This window comes from Pseudonaja textilis, chromosome 7 (assembly GCF_049901715.1).
Source record: "Pseudonaja textilis isolate UNSWEBS1 chromosome 7, rPseTex1.2, whole genome shotgun sequence".
In the NCBI taxonomy this organism is placed as follows: domain Eukaryota; kingdom Metazoa; phylum Chordata; class Lepidosauria; order Squamata; family Elapidae; genus Pseudonaja; species Pseudonaja textilis.
The window spans coordinates 11,789,667-11,806,115 of record NC_141996.1 but is presented as its reverse complement, the minus strand read 5'-3'; the positions used below and the strand labels follow the sequence as shown (position 1 = coordinate 11,806,115).

Here is a 16,449-nt window from a genome sequence, read left to right as displayed (position 1 = left end):
AATATTAACTTAACCAGGATTGATTGCATGTTCTCGATGTATTCAAAGCAGTGCTTCACACACCTATGTTCTTTTTTTAAAACCTTCCAACATCTCAAAATTTCAGCCCAATTAACTATAGCGTCATATCACCAATTATGCTCCTTTGTAAAACTAATAATGTGCCTCCTTCAACTGTAAAAGCTTCCTTTATCATTGTGACATATAGACATAAGAAGGCATATTTCGTAACAATGTACACTTGCCAGCTAGGTTGGGTGGCCTCCGTATCAATAACCGTTCCAACAGGAGGATTCCTCAGGCCCCCATTAGACTCAACGAAGAAGCGAGAAAGGCATTTCTTTTTCACAATGATTAATGTCATCTTGGGTCTTCCAATATTAAAAATAAAAAGAGAAGAAATACAATGAAAAAGCAGTGCATTTCTTCATTAATCACTCACTATTTCCACTGTGAACTGAAAGATGCTGCAGATAAAATCTGGCTCCCCAAAATTGTTATCATTCATAGTATTTTATTCAGGAACAATGGCGGAAGCGTTCATATTCCCAGAGAGGAAACGAACGCAGACATAATGCTGCCCGGTCTCCTGCCTATAAGGACTAAAGAGAAATGCCAGCACCCAAATTGCCCTCCTCTCTCTGCATGAATCCTTCTATTTGCAAAAAGGAACTTATTATAAAACCAAGATGCTACAAATATAGCACCGACCAGGTGTAATCTAAAAAGAGAAAGAAAAAGAGAGAAGGGAGAACAGGGAAGGAGAATTTAAAGGTGCTCCTGAATCAAGGAAAACCCTGAAATTCCTCCAATTCTTTTATCTTCAAACTTTGGAGAGTGGGCCCTTTGCACAGGAACGGAACAGCACGGGGAAAATTGACTGTCTGACACATTCTACCATCAACCTGCAAGACAAGAAATATTTACCTGCACCCGCCACTGCATTCATCAAGGACACTTAGCAACTGTGGGACTTCATAATCCATCACCATCTTCAACTGCCCATCTCCTACACCATCCCGGTATATGATTATGCGTGCAGGTAGATGCCCATTACATTTCTCCCAATTGTTTATAGCACCTGTAGAATTGCAAAAAGAAACAAAAATAGACCGGATTTGGGTAACTGATGGAGGGGAAGGGATCAAGCTGCGAGGTATACCTTATTATTACAGTTTAGTTAATTTTTAGGAGAGCGCAAAAGGTTTTGCACCTGTCCACATGTTATAAAAAAAATTGCCACTTGCTTGAAGAAGTTATACCATGTTTTCCCCAAAATAAGACCCTTTCTTATTTATTTTTTTGGCCACCAAAAAAAACCACTAGATCTTATTTTCAGGGGATGTCATCCACTGACTAACCTCACTTGCGTGCGTTGCCCTCAGCCTCCTTCTCACTGTCAGAGGACTTCAGGAACTTCTTCTGTGGCCAGCAAGGCTTTCCTGAAGGCCTCAGCAGCCGATAACAGAGCTCTGGATTGATCCAGAACTTTGTTATCAGCTAGAGAGGCCTTCAGGAAAGCCTTGCCAGCCTTGCCGGCTGCAGAAGAAATGGGCCGGCAAGACAGGTGTTGGGGCATGCGAGGCCTGGCTACAACTGTCCAAAGGTAAGTAGTAGGTCAGCTCCACACACCATATCCCCACCCTAGCTTAATTTTTACCTTTGCACTCTGGAGTGGGTGGGATCTTAATTAGGGCTTATTTGGGGGGGGGTAGGGCTTATATTGGACATACATGTAAAAATCAAGCTAGGACTTATTTCGGGGTGGGTTGAATTTTCGGGGAAACAGGGTATTACTATGCTGAATATAGCTGGGGGCAATACTAGATTATTTCTTTTGTATCATCTTTATTGAAAAATGACCCATATGTAAATATGTAAATATAGCACGGAGAAGATTGAGATGTAAGGATAAAAGGTACTGATTTATAGTAAGAGTAAGATGGAATGGTAAAGGAATAAGTAAATACATATACTGAAAAACATGAGGAGATACAAAAGATGTCTTGATGTTGTTAACAATGTATAAAGTTTTATTTTATGTTTTTAAATTTGGAAGCTTAATAAAATTTATTATAAAAAGAAAAGAAAAAGAAAAATGACCCAGTATTGTCCCCAACTACTCAGTTACTATACAGTTAGTCCTCGGCTTAGAATCACAAATTAAGACCAGAATTTTGGGTGCTAAACAAAGTGGTTGTTTAGCGAGCCATGCCCGATTTTACAGCCTTTTTGCCATCTGTTAAATGAACAATGTGCACTTCCTAAGTGACTCACATATTAAGCTAATCTAGTTCCCTCTCTATTGACCTTGTTTGTTGAAAGCCGGCTGGGAAAGTTGCAAATGGCAATCAGGTGATCCTGGGATGCAGCAATTGTTGTATATACATGCCAGCTGCCAAGCACCCAAAGTTTGATTGTGTGCCGTGTTACAATAGGGTAAGTTGTACGTCACTTTTTTTCCAGGGCCGAACTAACTTTGAACAGTCACTGAACAAATAGTTGTAAATTGGAGATTACGTCTAATTGAGGGGTGTCAAACTCAATTTCATTGAGGGCTGCATCAGAGTTGTTTGACCTTGGGGAGCTGGATGGGCATGGCTGGGGCACGGCCAGCTTGACATCACTCATATCAGGAGGCACATGTGATGGCCCAGATAGGGGTGGTGGAGGGGAGTCCTCCTGCAGCCCTCTGCCAGCAAAAATGGAACCCGTTTTTACTGGCAGAGGCACCGCAGACTGGTCCTTCGCTATTTCCAGGGTGGCCCATGGACCAGATCTAAGCACCCCGTGGGCCAGATCCAGCCTGCAGGCCTTGAGTTTGACACCCTGCTCTAACTGCAAAGCATATTTCACACCCTTTACATGCTATTCTTTTACCTTCCATGCAGATCCTTAAACAATCTGCCATACTGGTTCCTGCACACTGGAAAATGCAACGCGAATGCCACCTGCACACAAGAGAATGTCAGTTAGTTGCAAAGCTCTCAGCATACTTAAGGCTAGAGGCCCAGGAATGGAGAACTTCTCTTCCAGATGTTACTGAACTATTGAGGAGTGCAGTGGTTCACGAGGTGAGGATGCAGGACTGAGCCATGGTGGCTTAGTGATTAGTGTGCACTACTGCAGGCTACTTCTGCTGACTGCCAGCTGCTTGCAATTTGGCAGTTCAAATCTCATCAGGCTCAAGGTTGACTCAACCTCCCACCCTTCCAAGGTGGGTAAAATGAGAACCCAGATTGTTGGGGGCAATGGACTGACTCTGTAAACCGCTTAGAGAGGGCTGTAAAGCATTGTAAAGCGGTATATAAGTCTAAGTGCTATTGCTATGGACAATCGGCAAGCTTGAGTTTGAGACCCGATTGCTGCCTCAGGAGGGGTTGAGCTCCATCCAACGGTCCAGCTCCCATTGACCCAGCAGTTTGAAAGAGGACAACTGCTAATAGATAGAGGAGTACTACTTCTCTAGGCAACTTAACAGGAACCCCTAACTGGGCATCCATCAGGCAACGGTGATGTCACTGTTCAATCCTTTTAACCCAGAAGCACTTCGGGGCTCCTAACATGAATGTAGTAGTACTGAACTATGATTTCCTGCACCCTCCTTAATATTATGGGAAATGGCAAAGGGATGCTGAGAGCAGTTCTTCAGCAACACCTGTAGTTCTACCACCTCCTCATGTACTTTTATTTATTGGATTTTTATTCCATTTTTATTATTTTGTAAGTAACTCCAGGCAGCAAACATACTCCTTTCTTCTGCTTTCCTATAACAACAGCTCTGTGAGTCGGGTCAGGCTGAGCAAGAGTATCGAGCCCAGGGGTCTCCGACTAGCCCAAAGACACCCAGTTGGCTCTTATGCCTAAGGTGGGACTAGAACTCAGATTCTCCTGGTTTCCTCGCCAGCACTTTAACCACCACAGATAGTCCTTGACTTACAACCATTCATTTAGTGACCATTCAAAGTTACAATCGTGCTGGAAAAAGGGACTTAGGATTGGTTTTCACACTTATGGCTGCAGCAGCAACCCCATGGTCACATAATCAAAATTTGGGTGATTGGCAGCTGGCATGTATTTATTACAGTTGCACTGTCCAAAGTCAAGTGGGGGGAAAGCCAGATTTTCTTTAACGAGTGCACGGTTCACTTAACAGCTGCAGTGATTCATTTAACAGCTGGGGCAATAAAAGTCACAAAATGAGGCACAGCCTTCTTGCTTAGCAACAGAAATTTTGGTCATAAATTTTGGTCGTTAAATCAAGGACTACCTATTGTTAAAAACCAGTTACAAATGGGTGGGGGTACAGGTAATGAGACATGATAAATAGGCAGGAAATTCTCATTAACAGAGTAATGGACGATGATGTGAAAATGACAGGCTTGCATTACCTCAGCGTGGAGCTGCCCTGACAACACCTGAAACTTGCTGGAAATAAAGAATCTTACTTAGTTATTGAGGCATTCAGGCTGGCCACAAATCCAACAACTGAACTTCCTTTGGTCAGAGTGTCTTTATTGACATCAATGCCGACGACCATGAGGGACCTCAACTGTCAAATAAATAAACAACTGAATTAGAGGATGAAACAAAACCTGGTGTTTCTATGGGGATTTTACACGATTGATGTCCCAGGCCCAGCCATGAGGTAAGGCCTCTTGGATTACAGGTAGCCTTCCATTTCCGATGGGTTACTTTAGCAACTGCTCGAAGTTACGGCCGATCTGAAAAATGAGACTTACAACGTGGATTCACAGTTCTGACAGATGGGCCCCTTTTCTGTGCATTTTAAAGGTCCCATTAAGGACACTTACTGTACATAAAAAGCACATTGGAGAAAAGTATATAAAAAACTAAAGTATACTAAAATATTAAGTGTTACTAAAAGTATTTATGTTAGAGACTAAAGCACTAGGAAAGGCCATTCAGTGTATAAAAACTATAAGTCATAAAAATAGAGATTTTTAAATTGAGGCTTTAAAAAGAGCCGGTAATGCCTTTAAAAACTTGCATGATAGAATTAGAAAACTCTTCTAATAAATTAGATAGTGAAATATAAGCTGCGTATATAAAGTCCTTGAGCCCAAAATTTATGTTGTTAAGCGAGACAGGTGTAAAGTGAATTTCACCTGATTTTACCATCTTTCTTGCCAAAGTTCTTAAGTGACTCCCTTGCAGCTGTTAAGTTAGTAATACAGTGAAGTGAATCCAGCTTCCCCATTGACTTAGTTTGCCAGAAGTTTGCAAAAGGTGATCTTATGATCTGGGATACTGCAACATCATAAACATATGTCAGTTGCCAAATGTCCGAATTTTGATGATGTCTGAATTTTGATCATGTGACCATGGGGGTGCTGCAGTGGTTGGAAATGTGAAAAAAGGGGTCACAAGTCACTTTTTTCAATGCTGTTGTAACTTTGAACGGTCACTAAATGAACTGTTGTGACTCAAGGACCAACTGTATTGTCATTCCATTTCTTAGATGTACAATCAATATCATACTTCTATTTCTTGACATTCCCTGCTTGAAAGGAATAGGCAGACATTTTCAAGTGAACAAAAGCCTGACACGCTGTACAGAATTCTTAGAACAGACTGGATGATTATAAAACAGTTTTACATGTCAAGAGATAGATGGACAGACAGACAGGCAGACAGGCAGACAGACAGACACACACACCATGTGACTATAACAGGATGGGACAGATTTCAGATGTCTTTCCTTTTCACTGAACTCCTGAGCCTGGTGCAAAGGTGTCTTTAAAGCCTGTTGAATGCCTGACCTCTGTTACATATTTGCCTCTTTCAATCCATAATATTCATCTCTAACAGCATGTGTTAGAGTGGGAAGGATTTAGTTCCTGCTGTTAGATAAACCAAAATCACAAACCATTGCTGATTGACTGTAAATCATTTCAGGTTTAGGCAAAAATCTTAACCTTACTTTCTATCCATGATATGATCAACACAGGGGTGGGATTCTACTGGTTTGGTTCTATAGAACCAGTTACGATTCTGCACAGATTCTGATGCTGCGTTCCCGCCGCACTCCGTTTTTTGCCTTCCTGGGTCTCAGGGAAGCCTCCTGGGAGAAACCCCCCCCCCAAGAGGCTTCACTGAGGCCCACTAGGCCAAAAATGGAGCATGGGGGGGTTACTGCGCAGGCCCCCCATGCACTCCATTTTTTGTCTTCCTGGACCTCAGGGAAGCTTCGGGGGGGGGTTGCTCCCAGGAGGCTTCCCTGAGGCCCAGGAGGCCAAAAAATGGAGCACACGGGGTGGGTGGGTAGGTACTACAAAAAAAAAAAAAAGAACCCATGTCCAGCCAGTCACATGGCCACGCCCACCTAGCAATGCCCACAGAACCGGTTGTTAAAAAGTTTAAATCCCACCCCTGGGTCAACATCTAGCTTCTGCAGAAAGTATCACTTACTGGTATTTCAACTGCCCAGAGCTCCCCTCCAAGCTTACAGATGATCTGCATAGCAATTTTTGTAGCCACACTCATCATCATTCCTTGTTTAGACAATGTACGGACGAGCACACACTGGCTAGGGATGGGCTGGTGAAGACTCAGGAACTTCTTCACAGAATCGTAACAGTCCTTCTTGTTGGAAGACAATATGCATAACACCTAGAAACAGAAACGAAAATAAGCAGAACCATCCAAGGAGCAAAGACTTATCACTGCTCCCTTCATGCAGATACCTGTTCCCTACAATGCTGTTCTTTTCATCCATCATGGCTTCATAAGCTACGATTCGGATTCAGACTCTGTGGTCACAGCTGAGCCTGAGGATTGTCAGCCTCAGGACTCTCTCAAGACAGGATTCCTCTGAGGAGGCTCATCAACCACAAGCATCTCCTGATCCTTTGGAGCAGTCAGTTGACGAGGTGTGACTCCCCAAGTCCCAGGTCTCGTGGTGGCAAGCGTAGCATTGTCGTTCAATGCAACTCCTTGCTGTGCAAACAGTGAGACTCGATTCATTGCAGCCGGCTGTCTGAGAGAGATTTATGTAGCTGCTTTGGGTTCGGCCTTTGTTGGAAACAGCAGCTTAGTATTCTGGCTTGTGGCTATTGTTCCTGCTTTTTTGTGACTTCTTGTCAGCTGACTACCTAATTTGGCATTCTGCAACTTCTCCAATTTATATAGATAGTCTCTTGTTTATTGAACTGTAATTGGCACTTTTCAGATAAGCTAGATATTTGAATAATGATCCTGTCTGCTATTATCTGTCTGAACTGTAGTAAATACTTCAACTCCTTAGCAAATGTCTCTGCCTGTGTATAGTTGCAACCTTGAAACAGAACAGTCACGCTATCAAGCCTTTTTAATATGTTGTATATAATATATAGTTTGGCCATAAGATTACTTTCCAAAAGATCTGGAGATGTTTCTTCTAAACCAGCAACCCTCAAGAACATCTTAATCTCTTAATCACAAACTATGAAGAAAAATGGAGAAGAAACATCTGAAGCTACAAACCAAGAAATCATATACATAATTTCTGGTGCGTGAGACTCAGAAATGCAACTTTCTCTTGAAGTCTCAATTGATATCTACTGGGTTCTTGTACTGCAGGTAGTCCTTGACTTACAACCATTTGTTTAGTTACTATTTGAATGTACAGTGGTATTGAAAAAAAAGTTGACTTATCATCATTTTTCACACTTAAACCGTTGCAGCTTTCCCACTCATGTGATCCAAATTCGGACACTTGGAAACTGGTGTATATTTATGATGGATGCAGTGTGCCAGGATCATGTGATCAACTTTTGCCATGTTCTGACAAGAAAAGTCAATAGGGAAGCCAGATTCACTTAACAACTGTGGCAAGAAAGGTCATTTTAAAAACCCATTTAACAACTGTCTCGCTTAGCAACAGAAATTTTGGGCTCAATTGTCATAACTTGACTACCTGTATCTAATTTTTAAATGTTTTAGATTATGTTAAATTTTTAAAATTGGAACTACGCTGTGAAGGAAAACATTAACTTTCAACACCGGTACATTATATTCCCAAATCATGTCTCCAAACTCTTGAGACATCCTTTAAATAATAAAACAGTGGATCTCTGCAACTCAGATTTTAAATGATTAAGTGATTTCTATTGGTACCTGCAGAGAAAAATAATGAAATGCAAACCGGGTAGAGGCAGTAGAGAACATTTGGGCACAGGAAGGAAAATATGGTGGCCGGAAGCACCTAGTCTGCCTTCTAATATGCATGTTTTGTGGCTGGCTCCACTTGTCAAGATGACCTGTTTCTAAGAGATCTGAGACAGATTGCTTTCAAAAACTTTCAAATCACTCTACCATTCCAATTAGAAGTGGTTCACTTATAAACTCTTCCAACTCTGATTCCATTCCTTTGGACTTCAGCATATTCTGGAAATAAAAGCAGTTTCCATATCATGACCTACGTGGTCCCTTCCAACTCTGTTAATCTGTAATCTGTAATCAGGATACAGGGACAGCTGTTGACATGCAAAACTTAGTCATAACTATACAAAATCTATGTTTCTATTTTGGCCAATTGTATTGCTTCTTTTGGAAAAACCATCCTTCAGGATTTTTCTTCTAGTGACCTGGATAATCAGCAGTTAATACACTTCAAATGCAATTTTTATCAATTCAGCATGCATACCAGCTGTAGCTCAGGATTCACGTGCTGTTGTAGGACTTTCACAAATGACATTGGGCCCTCTTTTATTGGCAAACTGCAGACCAAAATGAGAAAATATTAGAAAACAATACCCTTCTGACATTTTATGACACAGGGTGAAGCATATTTTTCAGGACACTATCTGCTTGTCAAAAATATGATGCCAAATGTAGATTAAAGTTCATCACCATTCTATCCATATAGTCAACATCTTTGTAGGTTATTAGTAACCTATATTTACTTTCTTATGAGTGAAACATGATGTAAAGCCTCGGCAACTCAAAAGCATGTTGGACTTCAACTCCCAGAATCCTCAGCCAGCATAGAGTTACCAAGGCTGAGAAACACTGGTCTATGGAGATATAATTCATATAACCTTATTTCGTTGTTCTGATATAACCTTATTTCGTTGTTCTCAAGTTTCTGAGTACAATGACAATAAATTTATCTATCTATTATATAATTCAAAGAAACAGACAACATGCATGGGACCAATTAAATGGTCATAAATTAGAATACTTTGCTTGCCCAAGCTAAATTAGGATTTTCCATTAAGCCTGGTTTTTAAAGCAATGTGATTTTCAGATAAGGATGATTTCACATAAAGGACCATTTTGTGTCTTCTTTTTATTTTCCCAGGCTTTTTAATTGCCTTATAATTGTATTTGTTTCTAAAAGGCTGTTGTGTTGCTGCCTAGTTTATGTCATATTTTTATTTATTGATCCAATTTATATGGCCGCCTAGCTGAATAAATAATTCTGAGCAGCAAACAGAATTCAAATAAAATTAAAAACAAGAGGAAGAATCAGAAGGAACCTAAGCATGAATAGACTCCCTCAGTTGGTGAAGCTGATCCAAGCTGTGATAGTTATGCAAGATGGCCACTGGGCTATACCAAACGGTGGGGGTTTCAATAATGTAGCCGCGACTGCCATCTTGATTTTTATGAGGGTTCTTCTTTCTGCAGATCCTTCACTCATGTTGTGTCAAATGCATCATGAGGCTCTTAAATAATGTGGCTGATTAAACATAGTGATGGGTCATCCTGCCATTATGGAATAATGAAGTCAGGCCCCTTTATCCAGTGTACAGTCAAAAGCAAGCAAACAGTCGGTTCTGCTCCTCCTAAAATTTACTAAAATGTCTATCTGATTTAGAAAGCTAGGCTTAAAATGCTTGATAAGTACACATTAAAAAGGCCAATTAAAATGCCTGAGGAATGAAGAATTCAGCATAGCTCACATTGTGGGATATTGAAGATGAAAATTCATGGGACTTCCTACTCTTCTCAAGCAATTCAAAAAATTATGGGTCAGATCTGTATGGTTGTAACTACACAGGACGAGCCATCTCTCCAGACGAGTCTCGCTGATTGTCTTCATATTGCGCAAATCCTTGAACCAGTCCCCAGGGTTCACTGGAGAACACTGCAGGGGGAAAAAAGGAACAAAAAAGCATAAAGACATCAGTCACTGAAAAACAGCTCTCAAAAAAAGGGGAGGGGCAAATGCCATTTCAAAGGCTTTGAAGGAAGTAGTTCTGCAAACACCATTGCATGATGTGGATGACATGGATAACCAGCCTGTGTTACTTACTGTCTCATTCTGCATGAGGATTTTCTCTGGGGAGACCACACGTCCGGTCAAGGAAGCCTGGCATCCCATCTGCAACCCCCAATTTTCTAATTCAAAGCGAGCGTCTTTATTTCTGAAAGAAAACGACAACCCTCAAATCAATTGGATCAAGAAGCTTTTGTATACTTTTCAATTATACTGATCACTGAGAAGCAAAACCTGATCATTTTCATCTTTAGAGGGGCTTACTGTATCAGAAGAACACAGCAAGATTTTATTTTAAGACATTCAAGCTCTCTATTGGAAATATAATTCATGCACACTATCTTCCCACCAAAGTGGTACCTATTTATCTACTTGCAATTGTATGATTTCGAACTGCTAGGTTGGCAGGAGCTGGGTGAGGACGGGAGGGAGCTCACCCCATCGCATGGAGCTTGGTCTTAAACCTGGCCTACCAGCTTCCCAGTCAACAAGCCCAGTATCTATCTTAACCCCTGAGCCAGCACATCCAACACATCACCTCCATAAACTCAGGGGACATCTTAATCAGGGCAGGTTTCTTTAAGTGGTAAGTAACTGAGGCCAGTCCTTGTTTATCTTGGTGAAAATGGCAGCTGGAAGAAACCCCAGTATTTGCAGACATTTAGGAACTGTTCATCATAATGACCAGCACAGGTCTGGCTTCATTGTCAACCATGGAAGATTTCAGAGTGACTTTGGGGTAGTCTTTCTTTCAACCTAACCAGCCCTGCAAGGGAGCTGTTTAGGTAAAAAAAAAAATAGGAAGGACCCCAACATTTTGAGCTTCTACATTAAAAGCATGTATATATCTAATCAATAATATTAAACAAAAAAATAATTAGCATCAGACATTTCTGGAGAGTATTTTTCAGTACTGAAGGAATTCCTCTGAAACTATTCATTTGTATTTCGGACTATAGCCCTTGTTTCTGAAAACCGATGATACTTTAACTCCATCTAGTGGTTAAAAATGAAGAAGCAAATCTGTACACATTGAGTGAACTGAATCTTGAATTCAGTGAGACTTAACTTCGCAGGAGACATGATGGTATGTCCACCATAAGTTCAATTATTGAGGTTGAGTGCTGATTTTTTAAAACATTAAATCGTCATGTTATGTCAATTCAAGCAGGACATAACCATGATTCTTTCCTGAAACAAGGTGTGTTACCTGTTCTTATACTTATTTAAGTACTTCTAAACCATTTCCCTATCTGGATCCCTTCCAGGGCCATGAATAGGAAGTGAGAAACTGCCACAGGCCTTGGAAAAAGAGTCATACTGTTCTATACACTAGTAATGGGTCAAACTTATCACTGCTAGGGATCATTCAGATAGATATGCAAATTGCAATCAGGATGGAGGCACCTTGTTTTATATCTTGCTGTCTCCTTTTAAATATCCAATTACCTTAATACAGGGGTGTCAAACTCGATTTCATTGAGGGTTGTGTTTGACCTGGGGGGGAGGGGGCCCTCAGCTTGACAACACTCATGTCAGGAATGCCTGTTGTGGCTCAAGTGCTGTGCCAGTGAAAACGGAGCTTGGGAGGGTTGTTCGCGGCCCTCCCCAGCTCCGTTTTCGCTGGCAGAGGCACTGTGGGACAGTCCTTTGCTGTTTCCAGGTGGCCCCACAGGCCAGATCTAAGCTCCCCATGGGCTGGATTCAGCCCTCGGGCCTTGAGTTTGACACCCCTGTCTTAATACAACAAGCTAAAGGCAAAATATGGAATATATAAATTTAGGAATTCATGGAGTCTGCTCGTTATGGTCAGAAGTTGTGACACCAACCAAACTTCATAGAACATTACCTCTGAATGTTGTCAGCAAGTCTAGACAGCCGTTGATGTCTCTGTTGTGGGGATAAGTGAGTGTGTTGAGCGAGATCTTTCATCAAGCGAAAGTCTGAAGTTGCATGTCTGCTAAGCCCTAACGTTAAAAATAAAGGGGGGGGGCGTTATTTTGCTAAGCTCTAAGCCAGTAAGCAGCACACAGGATCAAAAGAATGGTTGAAAACCAAGAATCAGAGATATCATATCATTACAGCCCTAACCAGAGGTCTTCCCAGTTCAAGCTTAGCTTTCAATATCTACTTTTATAACTTCCCAGCCAGAGGATGTAAGAAGATAAACGTGAAGCCCAACTCCTGATGCCGATCCAAAACAGCTTTGCTACAGCCTTTCTCCAATTCTAGCCTGCAATTTTAGTGGGGGGAGCTCCTGTACAAGTATTAACCACATATGGTTTTTAAAATCAGATGTATGCTATAACCTAGCTGAGATCATCTCCCTTCATCCGAGAGATCAGACCGAGATGACTCCTCCATGGCATCTTCCCAGTCAAACATGAGTCAGGATCTTAATTCTAAAGTCCCAGCAAGCACTTGTTCGTCTAGCAAACCCCTGACTCTTCAAAGCCCATTTGAGGTCTTGCGTGGTCATAAATAGATGCTGGAACCACAGCTCTCCTGATTAGAGGTCTAATACTTCTTAGTATGTCACCTACAGGGAACTCTCCAGGGTCCTGATACTGCTGGGGATCAGAATATTTGTAGTTCGGGGCTGAAGCTGATAATGTTAACTAGTTTGGGTAATAAAACGTCTGCAAGAAAACAACCAAGCTTGTAGTGATGCTGTTCGATACAATCTTCTATTAAATTGTTTAAGATAAATATTCAGGTTATTGTGGAGTAACTGTATTAAAAACCTCCGGTATTCTGATTTGTCATAGTTCAGTGCTCTGTCTAAACAGAAGACACTTGTTATATAATTTTGCCACTACATCTATCATATTAATAGGTCTTCAGCTGCTTGATTTAAGTCTTTTCTGAAGAAGGGAATAACAATACTGGTATAGGTAGGCCTTGACCTATGATTGTAATTGAGCTTGGAATTATGGTCATAGATCATTGCAGTCATTAAGCGGGTCAACACATGACCAGCTCTGGTTTCACAACCTCTTTTGTTAAGCAAATCAATTTTACTCAATGGGCAGTTTTGGCCAGAAACTCGAATTTAAATGCCTGAAACTGGCAAAAAAGCAACAACAAAAATCATGATCAGACAGACGACTATGAGACATTGCAATCAGCCATAAAGGTGAGCCGGTTGCCAAGTATCCAAAATGTGATCTTGTGCTCTTTTATGCTGCAAGATCAAATCTGGATCAGTCACCGACATAGATTGGATCTTGTCTATATTCAAATTTTCATTTGACTAGAAACTTCATCCCAAATTTTTGAATATTGCAGAATTGGCTAAACAGAATAGAATAGAATTCGTTATTGGCTAAGTATGATTGGAGACACAAGGAATTTGACTCTGGTGCATAAGCTCTCAGTGTACATACAAGCAATAAGTGATAAACCATGATCACAGTCATCGTAATAAAGATAAGGTCAGAATGCTAACAACTGTTTGGATGAGCCCAATTACATTGGTTTACCTGTCATGTAGCAAAGTTCTGGGATTAGATGCACCACACGGGGCTCAGCAGAACAGTTGCCTCTATTCTTCAGTTGGCTAACAAGCATTGGTTGATTCAGATCAGTTATGACTACATCGTATTGCTGTTCACCGAAATATGAGATCAGAAGAAAGCAAGTCAGCTCCATTCCATATCCCTGATGCTATAGTTCAGTATTCATCAACCGTAGCAACTTCTTTTAAGATGTCTGGATTTCAATACCCAGCATGCTGGCTGGGGAATTCTGGGACTTGAAGTCCAGACATTTTCCACTGTTAACAGAACATGTTGTTTTCCTAAATATTTAATATGTTTCCTAAGTACTTAATATATTGTCTTATCTTGTTGTTCCCTATATTTTTATAGCTATTTTTTAAAAAATTTTCTAGGTTTGTGCAGTACTTAAGATACACATAGTAAGATTGCTTTAAAATGTGCAAGAGGACTCACAAGTTACCTGCCTACTATCTTTAAAGAAATTGTCTTTAAATTATCTTGTGATAATCTGATTGGACCATAGCAATTAAATAATTCCGAGAAAACAATGAGCCGTTAAAGATTTGAAAAAAGATGCTAGGAATTCTGAATACAGGTAGTCCTTGGCTTACAACAGTTCATTTAGTGACTATTCAAGTTACACTGGCACTGAAAAATGTAACTAATGACTGTTTTTCACAATTATGACCTTTGCAGCATTGCCAATGTCATGTGATCAAAATTCAGACAAGCTTGGCAACTGATTCATATTTGTGACGGTTGCAGCGTCATGAGGTCGTATGATCCCCTTTTGTGATCTTCTAACAAGCAAAGTCGACGGGGAAGCCAGATTCACTTAACAACTCTGTTACTAACTTATCAATGGCAGTGACTCACTTAACAACTGTGGCAAGAAAAGTCATAAAATGGGGCAAAACTCCATTAACAAATGTCTCATTTAACAACAGAATCTGTGGCCTCAATTGTGCTCATAAGACGAGTGTTACCTGTAAACCGGGTGTCAAACTCAATTTCACTGAGGGCTGCATCAGGGTTGTGTTTGACCTCGGGGGGCTAGGGTAGATGTGGCCAGCTCGATGTCACTCGTGTCGGGGGGGGGGGCTGTGGTGGGCTGAGCATTCTGCCAGCAAAAACAGGCTCCTGAGCTCCATTTCCAGTTGCAAAATCTAGCTCCATTTTTGCTGGCAAAGGCACTTTGGGATGGTCCTTCACGGTTTCTAGGACACTCAGAGGGCCAGATCTAAGCACCCTGCGGGCCAAAACTGGCCCACGGGTCTTGAGTTTGACACCCAACTGTAAATTGTTTCCACTTATGAACAAAGCAATGCATAACCAAATATTTTCTGGATCTGGCATTTTTATCCACCTATCAAGTCCTTCCCAAGACCCTGAAACAAGCAGATGTTTGATGGTATTAAAGATTTATTGTTATTATTCTATTAAGACAAGACACCCTGAGAGTTTTTGTCAATCTGCCATCCTTCAGATCTGTTGGATTATAGCTCTAATGTGACCAGTTTGGGAATGCTAAAAATTATAAGTCAGTACAATTAACGGTGCCACATTTACAAACATTGGAGAAGAGTCTTCATGCAATATCCAGATTCTCGATTACCTGTTTGTAATAATCCTCATAAGAGATCTGGGTGCCATCACGCTTCTGGAATGTATCTGTTGGTTTTATAGACCATTCAATATCATCAATACGATATGTTTTGTTGTTGTACCTGAAATGCCAAGTAAAAAAAAAAATCAAAATAAACTGGATAGTCTATGTATCCTCTAATGTGCCCTGACATAACTCTTTCTTCTACACGCCCACAAAAACCAAATTAATGATATAATTAAGTATAATAAAATATAGGTGTGTAGGTAAAATTCCTGTTTTTTTGTGGAAAAAAAATACATGTTGTCACTTTTCAGGAGAGACAAAGTATAATGAGGCATGATAACTATTTTGTGTGTTGTTTTGTTAATTTGCTGGTCCAGATTTTTGTTTAAACATATTTTTTAGAATAGAATAAAATTCTTTATTGGCCAGGTGTGATTGGATACACAAGAAATTTGTCCATATGCTCTCAGTGTACATAAAACAAAAGATTCATTTGTCAAGAATCAAAGCACAACACATAATAATAGTCATAGGGTACAATAAGCAACAAAGTTACAGTTATACAGTCATAAGTGGGAGGAGATGGGTGAAAGGAAGGATGGGAGGATTCATAGTAATAGTAATGCATACTTAGTAAATAGTTTGACAGTGTTGAGGGAATTATTTGTTTAGCAGAGTGATGGCATTCAGGAAAAACCTGTTCTTGTGTCTAGTTGTTCTGGTGTGCAGGGCTCTATAGCGTCATTTTGAGGGTAGGGGTTGAAACAGTTTATGTCCAGGATGTGAGGGGTCTGTAAAAAAATTTCACAGCTCTCTTTTTGACTTATTCTATTTATTAGTCTTGCTGTGTACTTAGGAATAAGTTTGGTAAATAAAATTTATACAGTTTCTTACTATGAACTATCTTTCAAGATACCAAAACAACATCATAAAAGTATTATTTACCGTATTTATCGGCGTATAACACGCACTTTTTCCCCCTGAAAATAGGGGCAAATGATGTATGCGTGTTATACGCGATAACCAGGGAGCGGAATCCTCTTTAAGGGATCCCGCTCCCAATAGTGCCTAGCGGCGGCGCAGCATCGTGACGTGATGTCAGCGCTGCGCCC

General features: G+C 40.6%; 1 protein-coding gene across 1 annotated transcript in view; it reads right to left on the bottom strand.

The window, feature by feature from the left end:
• Positions 1 to 16,449, bottom strand: part of PIWIL4 (piwi like RNA-mediated gene silencing 4) — a 39,887-nt gene that overhangs the window by 3,220 nt on the left and 20,218 nt on the right. Inside the window, exons 8-18 of the mRNA XM_026706865.2 lie at positions 15,341 to 15,452; positions 13,708 to 13,831; positions 12,075 to 12,192; positions 10,262 to 10,373; positions 9,909 to 10,093; positions 8,648 to 8,720; positions 6,433 to 6,633; positions 4,449 to 4,552; positions 2,881 to 2,951; positions 928 to 1,081; positions 246 to 371 (exon numbers count right to left, since the gene is read on the bottom strand). Of these exons, the coding sequence (XP_026562650.2) occupies positions 246 to 371; positions 928 to 1,081; positions 2,881 to 2,951; positions 4,449 to 4,552; positions 6,433 to 6,633; positions 8,648 to 8,720; positions 9,909 to 10,093; positions 10,262 to 10,373; positions 12,075 to 12,192; positions 13,708 to 13,831; positions 15,341 to 15,452 (1,380 nt within the window). The remainder of the gene's footprint in view (positions 1 to 245; positions 372 to 927; positions 1,082 to 2,880; positions 2,952 to 4,448; positions 4,553 to 6,432; positions 6,634 to 8,647; positions 8,721 to 9,908; positions 10,094 to 10,261; positions 10,374 to 12,074; positions 12,193 to 13,707; positions 13,832 to 15,340; positions 15,453 to 16,449) is intronic.